The 15,786-nt window shown below is 42.7% G+C and overlaps 1 protein-coding gene across 1 annotated transcript in view; it reads right to left on the bottom strand.

Moving 5' to 3' along the window:
- Positions 1-9,591, bottom strand: part of cacna1c (calcium channel, voltage-dependent, L type, alpha 1C subunit) — a 149,910-nt gene extending 140,319 nt beyond the window's left edge. Inside the window, exon 1 of the mRNA XM_076111439.1 lies at positions 9,534-9,591. Coding sequence (XP_075967554.1) covers positions 9,534-9,591 — 58 coding nt within the window. The remainder of the gene's footprint in view (positions 1-9,533) is intronic.
- Between the last annotated feature and the right edge of the window lie 6,195 nt (positions 9,592-15,786).

Genomic DNA, 15,786 nt, shown 5'->3' with positions numbered 1-15,786 from the left:
TTATTTAAACCCCTTTAAATTAAAGTATGTAGTGTTCATTTCAATTTCTAAATTATTTCCCGATGCTGAAAGTTCAGTGGCCTGTCATGAGATGCAGAGACCAGCAAGATGAACAGAAACGACGCAACATCAAACACATGTGTCACAGAGGCCCCCTGGGCATGATTACGTCTTCTTCAATGTCTTACGTGGAAGCAGAGCCCTGCTATAAATGGAAACGTCTATTTCTGATTCGTACCGATCAGAACATACCTGCTGCATTACTGGCACTGACTGTTCAATGGTGATGCAGGTGCCCTATGTGTAATCTCTATGAACAGATTCTGCATTCACATGTAGAATATGTAGCAAAGGGACAAGATTAGAAGCGTTCTGGAGGAGTTTGTGTCCTGTGCCCGACCTGCAATTAATGTTTGCTTATATTAACCATAAACATGATCTTTTCCCCTAACCTTTCCAAACCGTAAATTCAATGCAGACTGAATTTTTTCTTAACCTTTTCCTGTCTGGGTCCGTACTAAGAAAAGGAACAGAAAGCGCTTGGTGCCCCAGGCTACACAACAGGCTTTTGTTACCCATGATTCTTAGCTGCAAGAAGTGATTTGACAGCTATCAGCCCCAGACACGCACACAGAAGAAAGTGCCCCAAAAAAATGCACATCCACACACACCCAGAGGCAGAAACACACACACACACACACACACACACACACACACACACACACACACACACACACACACACACAAACAAACACACTGAGACGCAACACTCCACTCTTAGTTTAATCTATCCTGCCTGGGTGCTGTCACCCAGCAGGGGGATGCTCAAGGCAGAGTGTGTGTGTGTGTGTGTAAATGTGTGTGTGTGTGTTTATGTGTGTATAGACCCATGGCGACAGACCACCTTCTCTGTAGTGCAGCTATCCATCCATGACAAGCCCACCAGAGGACCGACGAACAAGACTTCTGGAACTGAGAGCCCGACAGAAACGCATGACTGTACATCCTTTGTGCTTCAAACCTCACTTCCTGTGAGAGAAAAGTGCCAAAATAAGCAGAAGCAAGATCGAGCGAGATATGTGCACTTACTAGTAAGCAAGGGAGCACTTATGGCACGCTTTCTTTAGGGAGCTTGGTGTGACGCTCCCTCCCACAGAGAAAGCAAAACATTTTTACATCTAGCAAGCTGCTAAAAAGACATACGTTACACCAGACTTTTCAAAGCATTTGAATGCTATGTACAATCAGGAGCAGCTTGTTGGGAATAAGAGACCTTATTCCATTTTTTCAATTGTATAAAACCCCTCATTCTCTGCTGGGACACCAAGGCTAAAGATATATGCACTAATGGCACTGTAAAACACTTCTGCTGTTCATGAAATAGAATCATTTATGGTTCTTCAATTAGGAAGAAGACACACTTGGAGCGACATGATTCCAACTCTAATTTTCTGCTTTCAATTAGCTGCTGGAAAGGTAAGAGCGTCGTTGTTAGGATTAATTTCCTCTTAAAGACACAGGCCAGTGTTTAGTACAGAAACACAAGTGTGCATGCAGACACACGCACACACACACACACACACACACACACACACACACACCTCCCTTGTGGTAAGAAAGTCAGCAGAGATCCTGCAGAGAGCCTGAAGGTGACTAACATTCCTCCCCCTCTACGTTTCCTCTCGTCCTTTTCCTCCTCTGAATCTATTTTACTCTTCCTTCTCCCTCCCTCTTTCTCTCTACCTCTTAACACTCTTAAATTAGCCTCATGAAAAATTAATTGGAAATGATGGTATGTCTGTTAGCCTGTTTGCTCTAAATCATGTACATCCTAGAGCCCCTGAATAACAGTTTCCTCAACCATCTTTTTGCTGTGGTATTGTACATGAACACAACATTTTCTGCCAAAATTGGAACAGTTTTGGTTAATTCACAGGAGAGATTTCTGGGCTGTTTTGTGTGTATGTTTCTCCCTTGTTTGAAGTGGGCAGAGCTCAGATGGACAGTGATGAACTTTCATTCACCATTCGGGAAGAAAATCCATTTGTAGACTCTTGAAACTCACTTGAGTTGTGTAATCCATCACAGTCATCATCAAGTCTGCATTTATTTATGCCAAGTAAATTGATTTGCACTTACGACTGCAATACAATGTGACAAACTAAAAATTACGCCAACTCAATCTTCAGTGTAATAGAATACAGGTCTGTAGCAATTGTCAGCATCTGTCAGATAATTGAATGAAGAAGTCTGGAAGGCATGAAAAATACATTTAGGACTCGAACGAAAGAAGAAATTCTTACACAAACACCTGTGCATCTCAAGTTCGTGGTTGACAAACGCTTAAAGCATCTGTGAGTTGCATTGTCAAGTGGTTTCAATGGCGTCAAAGTGCTTATTTTAAGAAGGAACACCTGAGTGATGAATGAAAGACAACAAATGCTCTCATAACAATAATTCACAAATCCCTTTGGTGCTTCTATGTTTTTTTCCTGTTACGTTGTGTTGACTGTCAAAATAAAAGGCCAAAGAACCCGTATAATGCTTTCTTTTCTTTTTTTTCAAAATCCGATTTGAATAGCGGCTTTTGCACAGGAGGAACCGGTGCTGAATACATGAAAATGACTACATTTACTCAAATTGCACCTCGGCCTCATAACGTGAAAACAAAACCATCACCACTTACACGAGTATCAATGTGACCCTAACCTAGTTTGGTGACAAAGACACACAAAAAACAGAGAAGCCATGGTTACCATTTTATAGTATCAAGCTCACATGGTTGAGCATTTCACATAAAAACACAAGATACAGTGAATTTTTAAGAGGCTATAAACCTAGATTTACTTTTACCGATTTATAACGCACATCGCTTTGCGCTTATATTGCATAGACATATTTTTCTGGATTTAAAGTACTACGCAAGTTGTTCTTGTAAGGAATGGAGTTATGGGTTGTCCACTTTGTGTTCTGCAGTGCTCTGTGTTGAGCTTACAGTCTGCGTTCACTGCTGGGACAATAATAAATTATGTTTTGCATCATGCTTTTCTGTGGTTAGATCGACATCGAATGCTTCAGAGTGTTACTGTAAAGGCAGGCAGATGGACTGATTAATTCATAGAAGAAAGGAAAATGTGGTCTCGCTGAACGATAAACCCTGAAATGAACTAAAGCTGAATGTGTGGCTGAGTGAGAGAGAGAGGAAGAAGACAGAGAAAACAAAGCAAATTATCTACGGGGAAAGACGGCTAAAGACACTTTGTGAGACGACGAGAGAAAGAAGGACAGACAAGATAGAGACAGGAGAGAGGAAATGCATGGCTGGCCATGAATAATATAGACCGCTTCCATCTCTCAGCTCCTCCTGTAACTTGGGAAACATACACACACGCACAAACACATGATTCTTGAGTTGTTTGTTCTGTGCAGCATCATTATAATGTAGCAGAATAGGAGGCAGAGTCTAAACACACATGGAGAACTTCTGTGGGACGTCACGAGGTTCACGTGACATGTAAACAACATGTAAGACTGAAATATTGAACAGGTTTCTATCCTTGCCTGAATGTAGGATTGGTTTTAGAATTAGAAGGACATAATAATATCAGGATGAAACCCTAGAAAATAAATAGAGACCTGATACTTAATGATAGACAATGCATCATTGTGCAGTTTTTCTCCTGAACTGCTGTATTACTCACTATGCTGAGTGGGGTTCAAAACAAGCTCAAGTCAAAATAAAGATGAAATGATTCACTTCCTGGGCAGGCGGTTAGTAGCCTGAGAGGTGAAACCCAGGGCGGAAAAAACCCAATCACTCCTGCTCATAAAGCTTATCGCTGTGAGGTCATGGTAGTAATTAAAGATGATCTACAGTAGATACCAATATTTTTATCAACACAAAACTCATCTGGATAATGGCTGCTGGACAGTAATGCAACGCTGTCGAGGGAGATATTTAGCGAGTAAATCAAACCGAGGCTGTAAAACTGGATGGAAACTATGCCCTTGCATCCAAGTGGAAAGATCCTGCAAAATGAATTTGAGGAGTCGACCCTCAACACTCTTTTTTCCGCAATGATCTTCAGAGGATTTGTAGGCCCTTTAGCACTTAAGTATTCATTTCAAACCGCTACATACGATGTACGGGTTACTTTGGGTGAACGATGAGAATATGCAGGAAAAAAGACAGCGAGAGTGTGAAGTAGAGAGAGGAAGGGAGGGAGGGAGGGAGGGAGTATAAAAGAGGATGCTACAGGTCTGGAGTCATTATTTCCACTGGTGGCTTCAGCCAGATCAATAGACTAGGAGGGTGAGTGTGTCCAATCTCCGCTCAGTTTGGACATGTGCTTATGTGTCCTACCTTTCCAACACACGCACACACCAACACACACAGAGACGGAGGCAGCCAAGCAGGTGCAATGTATATGGGCAGGCGGCCAATTGCAACTGCATACTCTCTCTTTCACACACACACACACACACACACAGGCGTGCGCGGTACGTGCGGTGTTGGCGTATTGTCCCACCAGAAATGAAGACTGAGGCCCGATAGCACTAAGAGCAGAGGACAGCCTCTGGATAGATTTCCAATACGCAACCAGAGGCTTAAGCAAGACAGAGTCACGGATAATCCTCCCCCCCCCCCCCCCCCCTTCTCCTCCTCCTCCTGAGCTCCCTCACTTCTCTGGCTATCCCTCTGACTCTCCCTCATTTCATCTCTTTATTCCTCTCTCTTACAGATCCCTCTCTTCTCCCCGTTGGTTGCCTCCATTTGCTCCTTTCTGCCCCTCTGTTTCCTCGCCAGCCTGTCTTTTTGCTCCATCCCTCTTTTCCATCTCCAAAACCACACTTTTTTTTTTTGTCTCTACTCTCTCTATCTCTCTACCTTTATATCTTTTAATGCAATCTGCCATTCTGTTCTATTATTTCTTCTTCTATTAGCACCTCCCCTGGCCTCTTTCCTTCCCGTCGTGTGTCTTTTTTGTCTCTCAGATGGTGTTTTACGTTAAAGAGCAGCTGTCATTGAGTCACATGCTTAAGTCAAAGCCCTGACACACTCCGAGGCCCCAATATAAACTTATTTAATGCTGATTGGCCTCATAATCGCTCATTACATCCTCTGCTACAGCTGCTACAACCTAGCTGTGACTAACGCGTATTTAAACACACATACAGTGGCGACTGTACTCTGATCCTTTACATGTAGCGTGGAGCATAACGCCTTATGAACTGACAGTGTGAGACTCTGTTTCACAGACTTTTTTTCCTTCTACTTCTCAGAGTGGTCTTTTTTTAGAATTATTATAATATATAGTATATTATTATAGAAATATTTCAGAAGAGATTAAATATACAGTATTTCACAAGACAGGGTTTGTCGAGCTTTTGCCTGATGCTGCTGAAGATGACACTGGTGAGAGCAGTGAGACTGAACTGAAACAACAGTAGCTGGCCAAAGTCAGCAAGCAGGAGCAAAGCGAAACTGAATAACCATATCACTCAAAAAACAACTACATTAACAACCCCTATCCCTTTGGTAAAGCAGCTCAGTTGTCAGCAAACCGCGGTTGAGTGAATTTGAGAGAAGGGGTTGAGAAAGAGCACGAAATTTAAAACACACATGCAACAGTTCTCCCTCAGCACTCAATTATTGAAGGTGATGACGTTCTCTGAAATATGTGGCAAGGAACAATCACTGAAAAGAAGAGACACAGCGTCTCTATGTTTCTCTGTTACTCACAGACACAACCAAAGGCTAACAGAAATGGACATGCACGCGCTAACGCTTCCTTGTGTGTGAACGCAAATGCCAGTTCAATTGGCTGGCTTTTGTTTGGCGAGTGAGGGTGGGGGTAAAGAAGGATATTGTTTCTAATCAAAATGGGTCATGTTTGACTGCAACGCACTAACAAGGTATTATATATATATAAATCAAATGGATTCTCTTAATTAGAATAATCTTTGAACGTGTCTAACAAAACTGAGTCCTTGAAGCTGCCAAATCTTACAGCTGATGAACGGAAGGTTTTTTTTGATGTTCTCTTGAAAAGTTGCTTGTGTGAGCGTGTGACAAACCTCTGCTGACAACCTGGCACATTGCATTAGCTGAATGTGAGAAGCTGCATATGAAGTGGACACATCAGTGGTCGGTTGCAACATGTCTTTTGAGGTGACTTCAACGGAATCACTGAGCATATCAAGTCGAATCATTAGTGTGAGGTGATTTGGCAGGTGGCCAGCACCCCGGGGTAACCATCGGAAACCAATTAATATCCCTAACGGAGGTATCATGCTTCTGGCACAATGCCCACAGGGAAAATCAACTCACTGATTACTCTGCCGTAAACTGCTGCTGTAATGAGTGGTGTGTGTGTGTGTGTGTGTGTGTGTGTGTGTGTGTGTGTGTGTGTGTGTGTGTGCACGGATGTGTATACGTGTTCCAAATAATGGCCCTGCTCTACATACAATGACATGAGATGCCACAGGTGTGCATTTGTTTCAACGCCACATCAGCTAATCATCTACAGTATTTAATGACGAGCCTGTGATTCGAGGTTGCGTTTGTGCGTCTTAAAGACACAGGCACGGCTATTCATTTGTAAAAAGTTGGATTTTGTAGATGTATAATTGGTTCATTCAGCGAACATGAGCATTCAGTGCATTCATGTGTTACATCAAGTCTCTTTGAATTACAGCGCGGATGTAAAGATGGAAGCTAACCGATAACGGAGAGAGAAATCTAATACCAACGACACAGCTGGCGTCGGGTATCAGGAAGTCGAACAAAAAGCCTCAGAATATAAGATAACAAATTTGTCTTTTCTTTGGCCTCCATCGACAGAGAAGAGAGGTGGGGGTACAGGGCAGCGTTTAAGGAGTTGGTAGAGCTTCATCGTCTTCGTACACACTCTGGGTTTGAGTTAAAATGATGGGGCTGCTGATACTTTTGGTTAAAGGATGGTCTCTCTAATAACTACACTGAACCAGAGTGCCTTCATCTTTCATCTGCGGGAAACTCATTAAGTGCCTCCTATGATATCCACCGCCATACTCCCCCTCACTACTGCTCTTAACAAATAAAGGAAAATGAATACCATAGATCAATTTAACATAATACATCTATGTGGACAAGTGTTGTAAAAAGTGTTTCACTACAAACGCTGAACACATTGAATCTGGTCCTTGTGCATAAATGGATGTTACAATTATAATGCTACTGTGATGTCTATATTGAATGAACTAAACTAAAAATGCTGTGACAAAACGATTACTAGAGCAAAGCAGGACACCATCAGGGATACCTCAGTGACAATGTCTTGTCTTTGCAACTCTTCAATAGCTGTCATGTAGCTGTCAATAGACAAATGAAGAATGAACTGTCCGTGGTGCTGAATCCACCACCCAGGTAGACTTCAGCCTGAGATACAGTTGCTATAAATGCCCCTATAAACTTAAATTACACAGATAAGCAAGAAGCTAAAAAAGCTTATTCAGGTTGAAAACATCACAAATATGGTTATTCTATTCAGTTCTGCTGATCTGGAGAAGTCTGGCGTACTGTTTCGCTTTGACTTGAACAGGAAAGTCACCAGTAAGGGTTGTAAGTGAGTCAAACGCTGTGCATTCACAAGCCTGATGTAATGGGTTGCTCTTTTGCACCCTGAGCTGTAAACTCACACTGACGCTGAAATACCTGCTGCTGTGACATTTGAATTCATGTATTAGACTTTTGGAAGGCATTAGTCACCCACAATAAAGCTTGCTGTCACTGATCATCTCATGCTGGGCTATAGGGCCTCCATAATCTTGAAAAGAATGTAATGCTTTCCTATGAAAAGCAATATTAACCATAAATATCTACTTGATTCTTCAAGTTCTTCTACTTTATATGACAATGGTGATGCTGATAACACCCTTTACTTCTTTTGACAACTTGGACTAAAAGGCCCCTTTTTTGATAATAATAGATGAAGATGACATCATGGCAATCAAGGTGAATGTGATCTGTCTTACAGACTGTACACACACACACACACACACCTGCCCTTCACGATGATGCCATTGTGTTTTATCTGCCCATCATCAAACTATGTGAACTCGATTGCAGCTTCTGCAGGTAACGTTCAGCCTTTGATGAGTAGCTCCTCTGAACAAACTGTTGGTAAATGTGCCTCGCTGCGACACAGATGCACGCACACACACATGCATACATACACACACACACACACACACACACACACAAACACACGCATACACCGCCACCCCTCTCCTCATCCCCTGTTGCTATGGAACCTGTCGCCAAGGCAGAGAGGTATGTGGTTGTGATGGAAGTGGTGGACCAAGGCGACGACGACGACAACGATGATGGTCATGACGACGACATTGGTGATCTGATAAATAGCCCCTTCGCTGAATTACGAGGTCCGGCCGGCCATAAACCGACGCGTTGCTGGGCTTTGCTCTCTGCAACGTGGGTGGAAGGAGCGACGCGTAATACTGCGCAATGCAAACAGACCCTTTCCTCACCGTCAAACAAACCACAGCCCTGGATTTCGATTCACTCGCTTCACATGTGTTGCTTTTTAAACACATAGAAAAAAAAGTAGCTACTCGTGCTGAACTTCAGTCGTGTCTCGCGCGAATCAACCGACTGTCCTCCGCTGCCTTCCCCCGAAATAGCACACCATCAACCCAATTGTGAGCAGACAAATAAGTCCTGCAGGCCCTCCTTCTGCCACCTGTCATCTCTAGGCGATATATTTCCCCCCCCGCGCGCTGCTATTAAGGAGTCCTGCTGACATGGTGCAAACTTGGACAGTAACGTGACAAATACGACTATTGATTATTGAAGAAGGGAGGATCGATGGCGATCCGAGTGCGCGCGTATCGGTGGGCGCTGCTCAATTTCCAGCTCCTTAGTGACCGGTTTGCGTGTTTAATTTCTGACATATGGCCAACAACACGTAGAGCAGTTTGGTTTATTCCCCCAAAAAACGGAAAACCTTGGGGAGGCAAGATCTGCCAGATCTCCAAACGTGTCCAAAACAACAACAACGTCCACCCGCCTACAACTGCCTGTTGGTTAAATACGACAACTGCCCACCCATTATGCCACAGTCCCTCGACGGACAGGCCTGTCAAACCAACAAGTGTGGACTAAGCCAAGCAAGGAAAAGGCCTCATCCGTATCTGTCCGCGCGGCTACCTGCAGCCCTGTTGCGTGATTATTAAGTTCACTTGCTGCACAAACGGCACATAAGAGGGGGGGGTCTAATGAACAAACTGCACACAGAGGGAAAGTGGAGGAAAGAACTGCATCTGTCCATCTGTTGAAAACAAGAGAGAGAGAGCGCGAACACCCCTCTCCCTTTTCCCTCCACCCCCCCTCCTCCTCTCTCCCCATCCCGTCCCCATTTCGAGACCATCATACCTCTCTTACTCCCTCCCTCCCTCCTCCCCTCACTCCCTTCCCTCTCCTATGCACACTTAAAAGATGTTTGCCAGTTTGAAATACAAAAGACACCACATACCTTGATGGTTCTCAAGGGTGTCCTCCGGGATGTACATGTTTTTGCTTTCATTTACCATAAATATAGTCCGGCGTTATCCCTATAGGTGAATGGAAGAGAGAGAGGGCAAGCAAAGCTGGAGAGGCGGAGGAAAAACAGCCCCCCCAAAAATAAAGAAATTAAAAAAGGGGGAAAAAGAGGAAGGAACTGTCTGACACGGACAGTCTTGGGTATTCCGTTATTTTTGTTTATGGGGAGGGTGTCTTCGGATGGAGTGAATATTACCTAATCCCCATGATGGAGGTGAAGGCAAGAAAAAAGGAGCTTTCGGCGGAACCGGTTGGGAAAACGCACCGGTGCATCTCTCGGTACATCCGGGCCCTAGGCGAGAAACATGAGACCAGCACCGCGTTCAATTCAATTCACACCTCGTTCGCCCTCTCTCTCTCTCGCTTTCTTTCTTTCTCTCCTCTCCCCCGGTTGACTTACAAAAAAAAAAGAAAGGTTTCAAAAGGTTACCAAGCACGGGCGCTGTCAGTGACGGTCGCAATGGAAGTGCGCAAAAGACGCATTCGTGCGCATCTTCAGCAGCGTGTCAAATTGTGCGAGGATGAAGAAGAGGAGGTGGAGGTAGTGTAGGAGGAGAAGGAGGAGGAAGAGAAGAGGAGAAAATTTAGAAAATGAGAAGAGAGTAAATATTCCATCACGGGTAGCACGGGGTTAAATCTCCCAATAGGTTGTCGGTTATTCCACGTATCTATGGCAGAGTCCCCCCCAAAAACAGAAGCCAGGCCGTCCTGTCTCATCCGGAGACCGGTTTCTCTGTCCTGATCCAGTCCATGATGCTCCGGCGGTGTCTCTGTCTGTCAGTCTGTGTGCCTGTCTGTCTGCCTGCCTATCTGTCTGTCTGTCTGTGTCTCACTGATCGGGAGTTTGAGCTCTGTCTTCTCTCTGCCTCTGCTGCCTCTGCAGCTCAGCTCTGCAGTGATACTGAGAGAGAGAGAGAGGGAGAGAGAGAGAGAGAGAGAGAGAGAGAGGGAGGTAGCCCCCCTCCCCGTGCATGTAGACGCTTTGACTGTTTCCAGATGTGTGTGTGTGTGTGTGTGTGTGTGTATGTGTGTGTGTGAGTGTGTGTGTGTGTGTGTGTGTGTGTGTGTGTGTGTGTGTGTGTGTGCGTGCGTGCGTGTGTGTGTGTGTGTGTGTGTGTGTGTGTGTGTGTGCCAAAGAGAAATATGGAGGGAGGGGAGACTATATAGGCAACAGTGAAGAACCGGCAGCTGGTATCCAGATGATGATGATGGTGATGATGAAGACAAAGATGATGATGATGTTGATGAAGTGTGTCTGTGTGTGTGTGTGTGTGTGTGTGTGTGTGTGTGTGTGTGTGTGTGTGTGTGTGTGTGTGTGTGTGTGTGTGTGTGTGTGAGAGAGAGAGAGAGAGAGAGAGGGGGGAAGAAGGCGGATAACGATCCACAGCGGGCTCCAGCCTCGCATAGACTCTCATTTCTGCAGGAGGAAACAGAGATGGGAGATGTATACCTACATCTGATTTGCCCACAGTCCCGACACATCTGGACTGCTTCAGCCCCGCTCTTTTCTTTGGCCAAGACCGTGTTTACACACACACTAAAGACTTGGTTTTTCAACTCTTTTATGACTCAAGCTCTGATTTTGTCATACAGCGGCTCTCTTAAACAGAGAGATACCACAATGGAAGCTGATTTTCAGATCTATGGACGCCGAGTAAATACAGACTCAAATCTCATAAAGTAGATGGGTTCAGGAAGGTCAGTGCACAAAAACCGAACGTGAAAGTTTTCATCTAGAGGATAATAAAATTCAACTATGTTTCTTTTTTTTCTTCTCTTTGCCCTCAGGACGGTGAAGTTTGCTTTGACATCATTCTCCGTGACCAGGAACAAATTTGCCCCGACCCCTCGAGCACACAGAGTCATTTTCTGGAGACATGGGACCATTTTCTTGGTGGAACACTACAATGAAATGAAGCTCATTTTGGGAGTCAAACGTCAAAGAAAATAAACAACATCAGCTCTTAACTAAACAGCTCTGGACCCAGCTTTGATGGCATTGAGTCAGCTTGGCTCTCTATCGCCTACTGAGGCTCGTGGATAGAGCTGCTCGCACAAATAACATGTCGCTACTTAAATGAAGCTGTTTCCTCAAAAGCTCTCCACGGGCAGCTTGGTATAAAAGATAAGACAGAAATATTTTTTTCCATAATTTTCTCAGTCTTCAGAAGGATCTTGATCTTATTTTGAAAAGCAGCTCCTGTCTTTTAATAGCTATTCTCACAATACTTTGTATTAAAGTATGATTTTTAGATGTGTAAATGGTGATGCTTCACAAAACAGAATGATTGGGCTCAATAAATAAGGATGTGTTGAAGCCACTGAGCAGTATTTTCGGATTCTAATTGTGGTACTTGGCCATCCCATGTGATTGTATTTGACACTGAATACGAACTTCACAATGTGCAGGCCTCATGTCAATCTCACTGCAGGCTATAATCAGGAGGTGAATCTGATGACTCAACCCAGCCTGTATTCATTTGTTCAGTGCTGTAGCACAAAATAGCCACCCACCATCCTGTAATAGAATAAAGCTTTCTGTCTACATGTGTCACTGCAGACATAGTAAAGACAGGGAGACAGCATCAATGATTCTATTGATGTCATTTGATTGATGAATTGTCTGTTTCTGAACAGCATGTTTTGTGATGCAGATGTTATGTTAATGTACTGTGTATTTGGAGGGATTGTTGAATACCTGCGCTGATGAATGAATGGAAACATTCCCTGAATTTTTGTTGCACAAACTGAATATTTTCTTGTTCGGAAAAGAAGCAGTTAGTAAGTTATTGTGCTCTTGTGACTGGCATGCCACTATATAATAGACAATTAGTTTATTACTACTGGTGAATTGATGCATAAGTAGCATATACTGTTAAAGCTGGTCAAGGCGGAACTAGTTTTAACTAGTTAACATCTGACAGGTTGGGAGATGACAAATGGGGAAAGAATAAAAGACAAAGTTCTGCTACAGACTTAAGTATTTTATTTTTTGGACTCTTTCTACTCATTGCTTTTTGTGTGAAATATTGGATACTTTGAACTCTTTGGGCCTCATGCTGTTATTTAAATGAAACCATCTGAGAAGTTAAGCAGGAAAATCCCTGCTAACGTATCATAGACACTAGAAACATGACACAGTGCCCCATCTAGACACTGCTTTTTTTTGTAACGGGCCACAAAGATAAAGGGCCTACAGATTGGAAACCAGCTAATAACTATGTCAGATAAATGACTAAAAAGTAGGATATTTCTACATAAAATGAGGTACAGTAGAAGTATAAAGCAGCAGAAAATGTAAATCCTCAAGCAAAAACGTGTGCTCAAGTTTGGCACTTAAGAAAATGTACTTAGTTCCTTTCCACCACTGCAGACGTCTGCCTGATCAGCCCTGTGACGATAGTGAGACAGGCGGACATTGAGTTTCTGACTCTCCCTTTCACTTTCCTGCCAAAGCAGTCTCTGTTTGATTACACTGGCCAGTGAATGGACGCACAGACGGAAGAAAGGATTGAGAGAAGGAAGAACGGATGGAGGGCAGGTCGTGGGAACAGACACTTGTGCCCAGGGGACACAAACACACAGACTCACATACAGAAATGTGCTCTGTAATCCAGCCCTGCACATGGAATATCTATTCTATTTATGACTGTTCTATATTTGTAGTTCCCGACCCCCTTTGTATGTGTGTGAGCGTGTTTGAGTCTTCAGCTCGGTTGGTCTCTGGGAATCTCTGGACAGGCAAACGCTGGTATCTCATGTGGGAAACCAACGATCTGATGGTCAGTCAGAGGGAAATCCCCTCATGACAACTGAGAGCTGTGCAATGTGAGATTCAGGTTTGAGACTTTTATTAATTAAATCACATTCTGATGGATTCACACACTTCATATGAATATGAAGCTTTCTCTTGGGATCCACAATCAAATAAAGACCACAAAGAAATATTTAAATGTTGCTTTTAATAAGTTATTCCAGGACATTTCTGTGCATTTGCATTTACATAATGTACCTCGTTGCTCTTTTCCTCAAAATGAATAAGCATTTCAAATATAGAGGGATAAAATGAAATGCAATACTGCTTTAAACAATTTGAAAGATTAACTACCAAAGTAGTAGATCACAGTTTTTCACCATCTGAGAAAAAATATTTTCTGCATCTAATTCTGCATTTATATATATATATATGGTTTATGATTTGATTGTATAATTTGGTTATGCAAGTTTGGAAAATCAGCAATTGCACTATTCTTTATGAAACGTCATTGATGAAGCTATACAAATTCGGTAAGGAAAATTAGGACTGAATTATGGAATCTCTTCAAAAGGTTCACATAATCTAAGAAATTGGCCTGTTCCAAAAATATTCCTGCAGTAGAGTGGAAATAAAACAGGTGAGAACAATGCATATCCTTTACTTGGTGAATTTCAACAAGCTGCCTTTTGGCTATATCCCATCATCCTTTCTGCCTGCAGCCAATCATCAGCATCTCTATCTCCACCAATCAGAGTCAAGTACTCAATCTTCACTGAGTGGTTAGTGACAGTATTGATCTGCAGATGTAAACCATTAACCTCATCATTGACCAACATGCACCCCCTGACTAACAGATAGACACCCTGACAAATAGACATATATATATATATATATATATAGTATACCTTGAAACAGTTCACTATCACCCCTAAAATCACACTCGCAAAATACCCACAGGCCTGCACTGAATGCCAAAGCAGCTATATTCAAGTAAATGGCGAGGCAGACGTGTCATTCTGACCTGGAAGAGCTTCATTCACATTTAAGTGGAGACACTATTTGAACGTTTTTTAAAACAGATGTTTTCATCCAGTAAAGTGAGCAGTTGGATGGTCATTGTTTTTTCTCAAGGACACTCTGACATGGCTGTTGATGGATGCACACCAGCCGTTGTTCATCTCTGTGACAATATAAATCCAATTACAGAAACAGCTATCACAGTACACAGCAGAGGATAGGAGGAGGGACCATTTCAAAGGCTATATATTGCTGGCAATTCAGTGATATCCATGTATGTATTTATAAGTGGTTGAAAACTAATTGATTGAGTGATTATGCAAGAAATGATCAGCTATAAAATGGAAACAGAATGAATGGGCTAATGTTTATCCACTTGAGGTGTTTTTTCCCCTCAAGTACCCTTGCAACAGAACAGCATATGTTGAACTGAATATGGAGATTCACAGTCGGGCGATTCAACATTTAATGTGTGATATGGGTATGGCTGATATGGATTTGAAGAATTTACAGTCCTGAAAGTCGTGCTCCTGTATCATTTCCGAAACTGGTGCATTATAAACTGTGCTAAAACACAGCATCTGAATAAACCTCGGAAGGAGACGAGCAACAGCATAAAGATACGGGGACAGCAGCATTGCTGGATAAACCAACTGTAGAACCTTATCATATATTAGAAATGCTGTGAATTTGTTTCTATTTGGAGTTTTTGTTGCATGGTGTAACTGCTTTTTCATAGGATTTCCTCTCTCATTGAGACAAAACTCTTGGGGGATACTTACAAATACACACACACGTGCATTGTTGTCTGGGCTTTTCAAATCAACTCAAGCCCAAGCAGTGACTGGCTCGAGCAGGAAGGGCTGTGTTTTATCCATCCCTTTGATGCCCCCTAGTGCATTTTATGGGAAATGTAACTGAGGATTGGGTGACATCAGTCAGCATCAGTGTTTATGTTACCCACAAGCCAGATATACAGAAGTGAAAGACAAAAGAGAAACATGAGCTGCTTACTTGTATTGGAAGAAGTGATAGGGACGTCAAATTAAAACAGAATCAAACAGGATAGCTGTCTTTCCTTAAAATACTAAGAGACCCAACAACGTTGTGTGTCTACCACACACAAGGTGTCCAAAACCATATATACACTAACACAGTGTGTAGCCCATACAACCCGGTTAATAAGTAAATAGAGCTGAAATAAAAAAAACTTACTCCACGGCCAACCTAATGACAATGAAATGAAGCTACCTGATAAGTATTGATTTAATGTGTGTAAAGTTAATTTAAATTAAAGTACAGCTACATGATACCTAATGGCACATAGACATTTTTCTCAGGACTTTGTCAATAACATCATCATTAATTGTTTGAGCAAAGTAATAATGAAAATCCCTGCAGATGATAACAG

Source organism: Anarhichas minor, unplaced genomic scaffold, assembly GCF_050575085.1.
Source record: "Anarhichas minor isolate MPS153535 unplaced genomic scaffold, ASM5057508v1 ptg000045l, whole genome shotgun sequence".
In the NCBI taxonomy this organism is placed as follows: domain Eukaryota; kingdom Metazoa; phylum Chordata; class Actinopteri; order Perciformes; family Anarhichadidae; genus Anarhichas; species Anarhichas minor.
The sequence above is the reverse complement of the archived record's forward strand: the minus strand, read 5'-3'. Positions and strand labels throughout refer to the sequence as shown.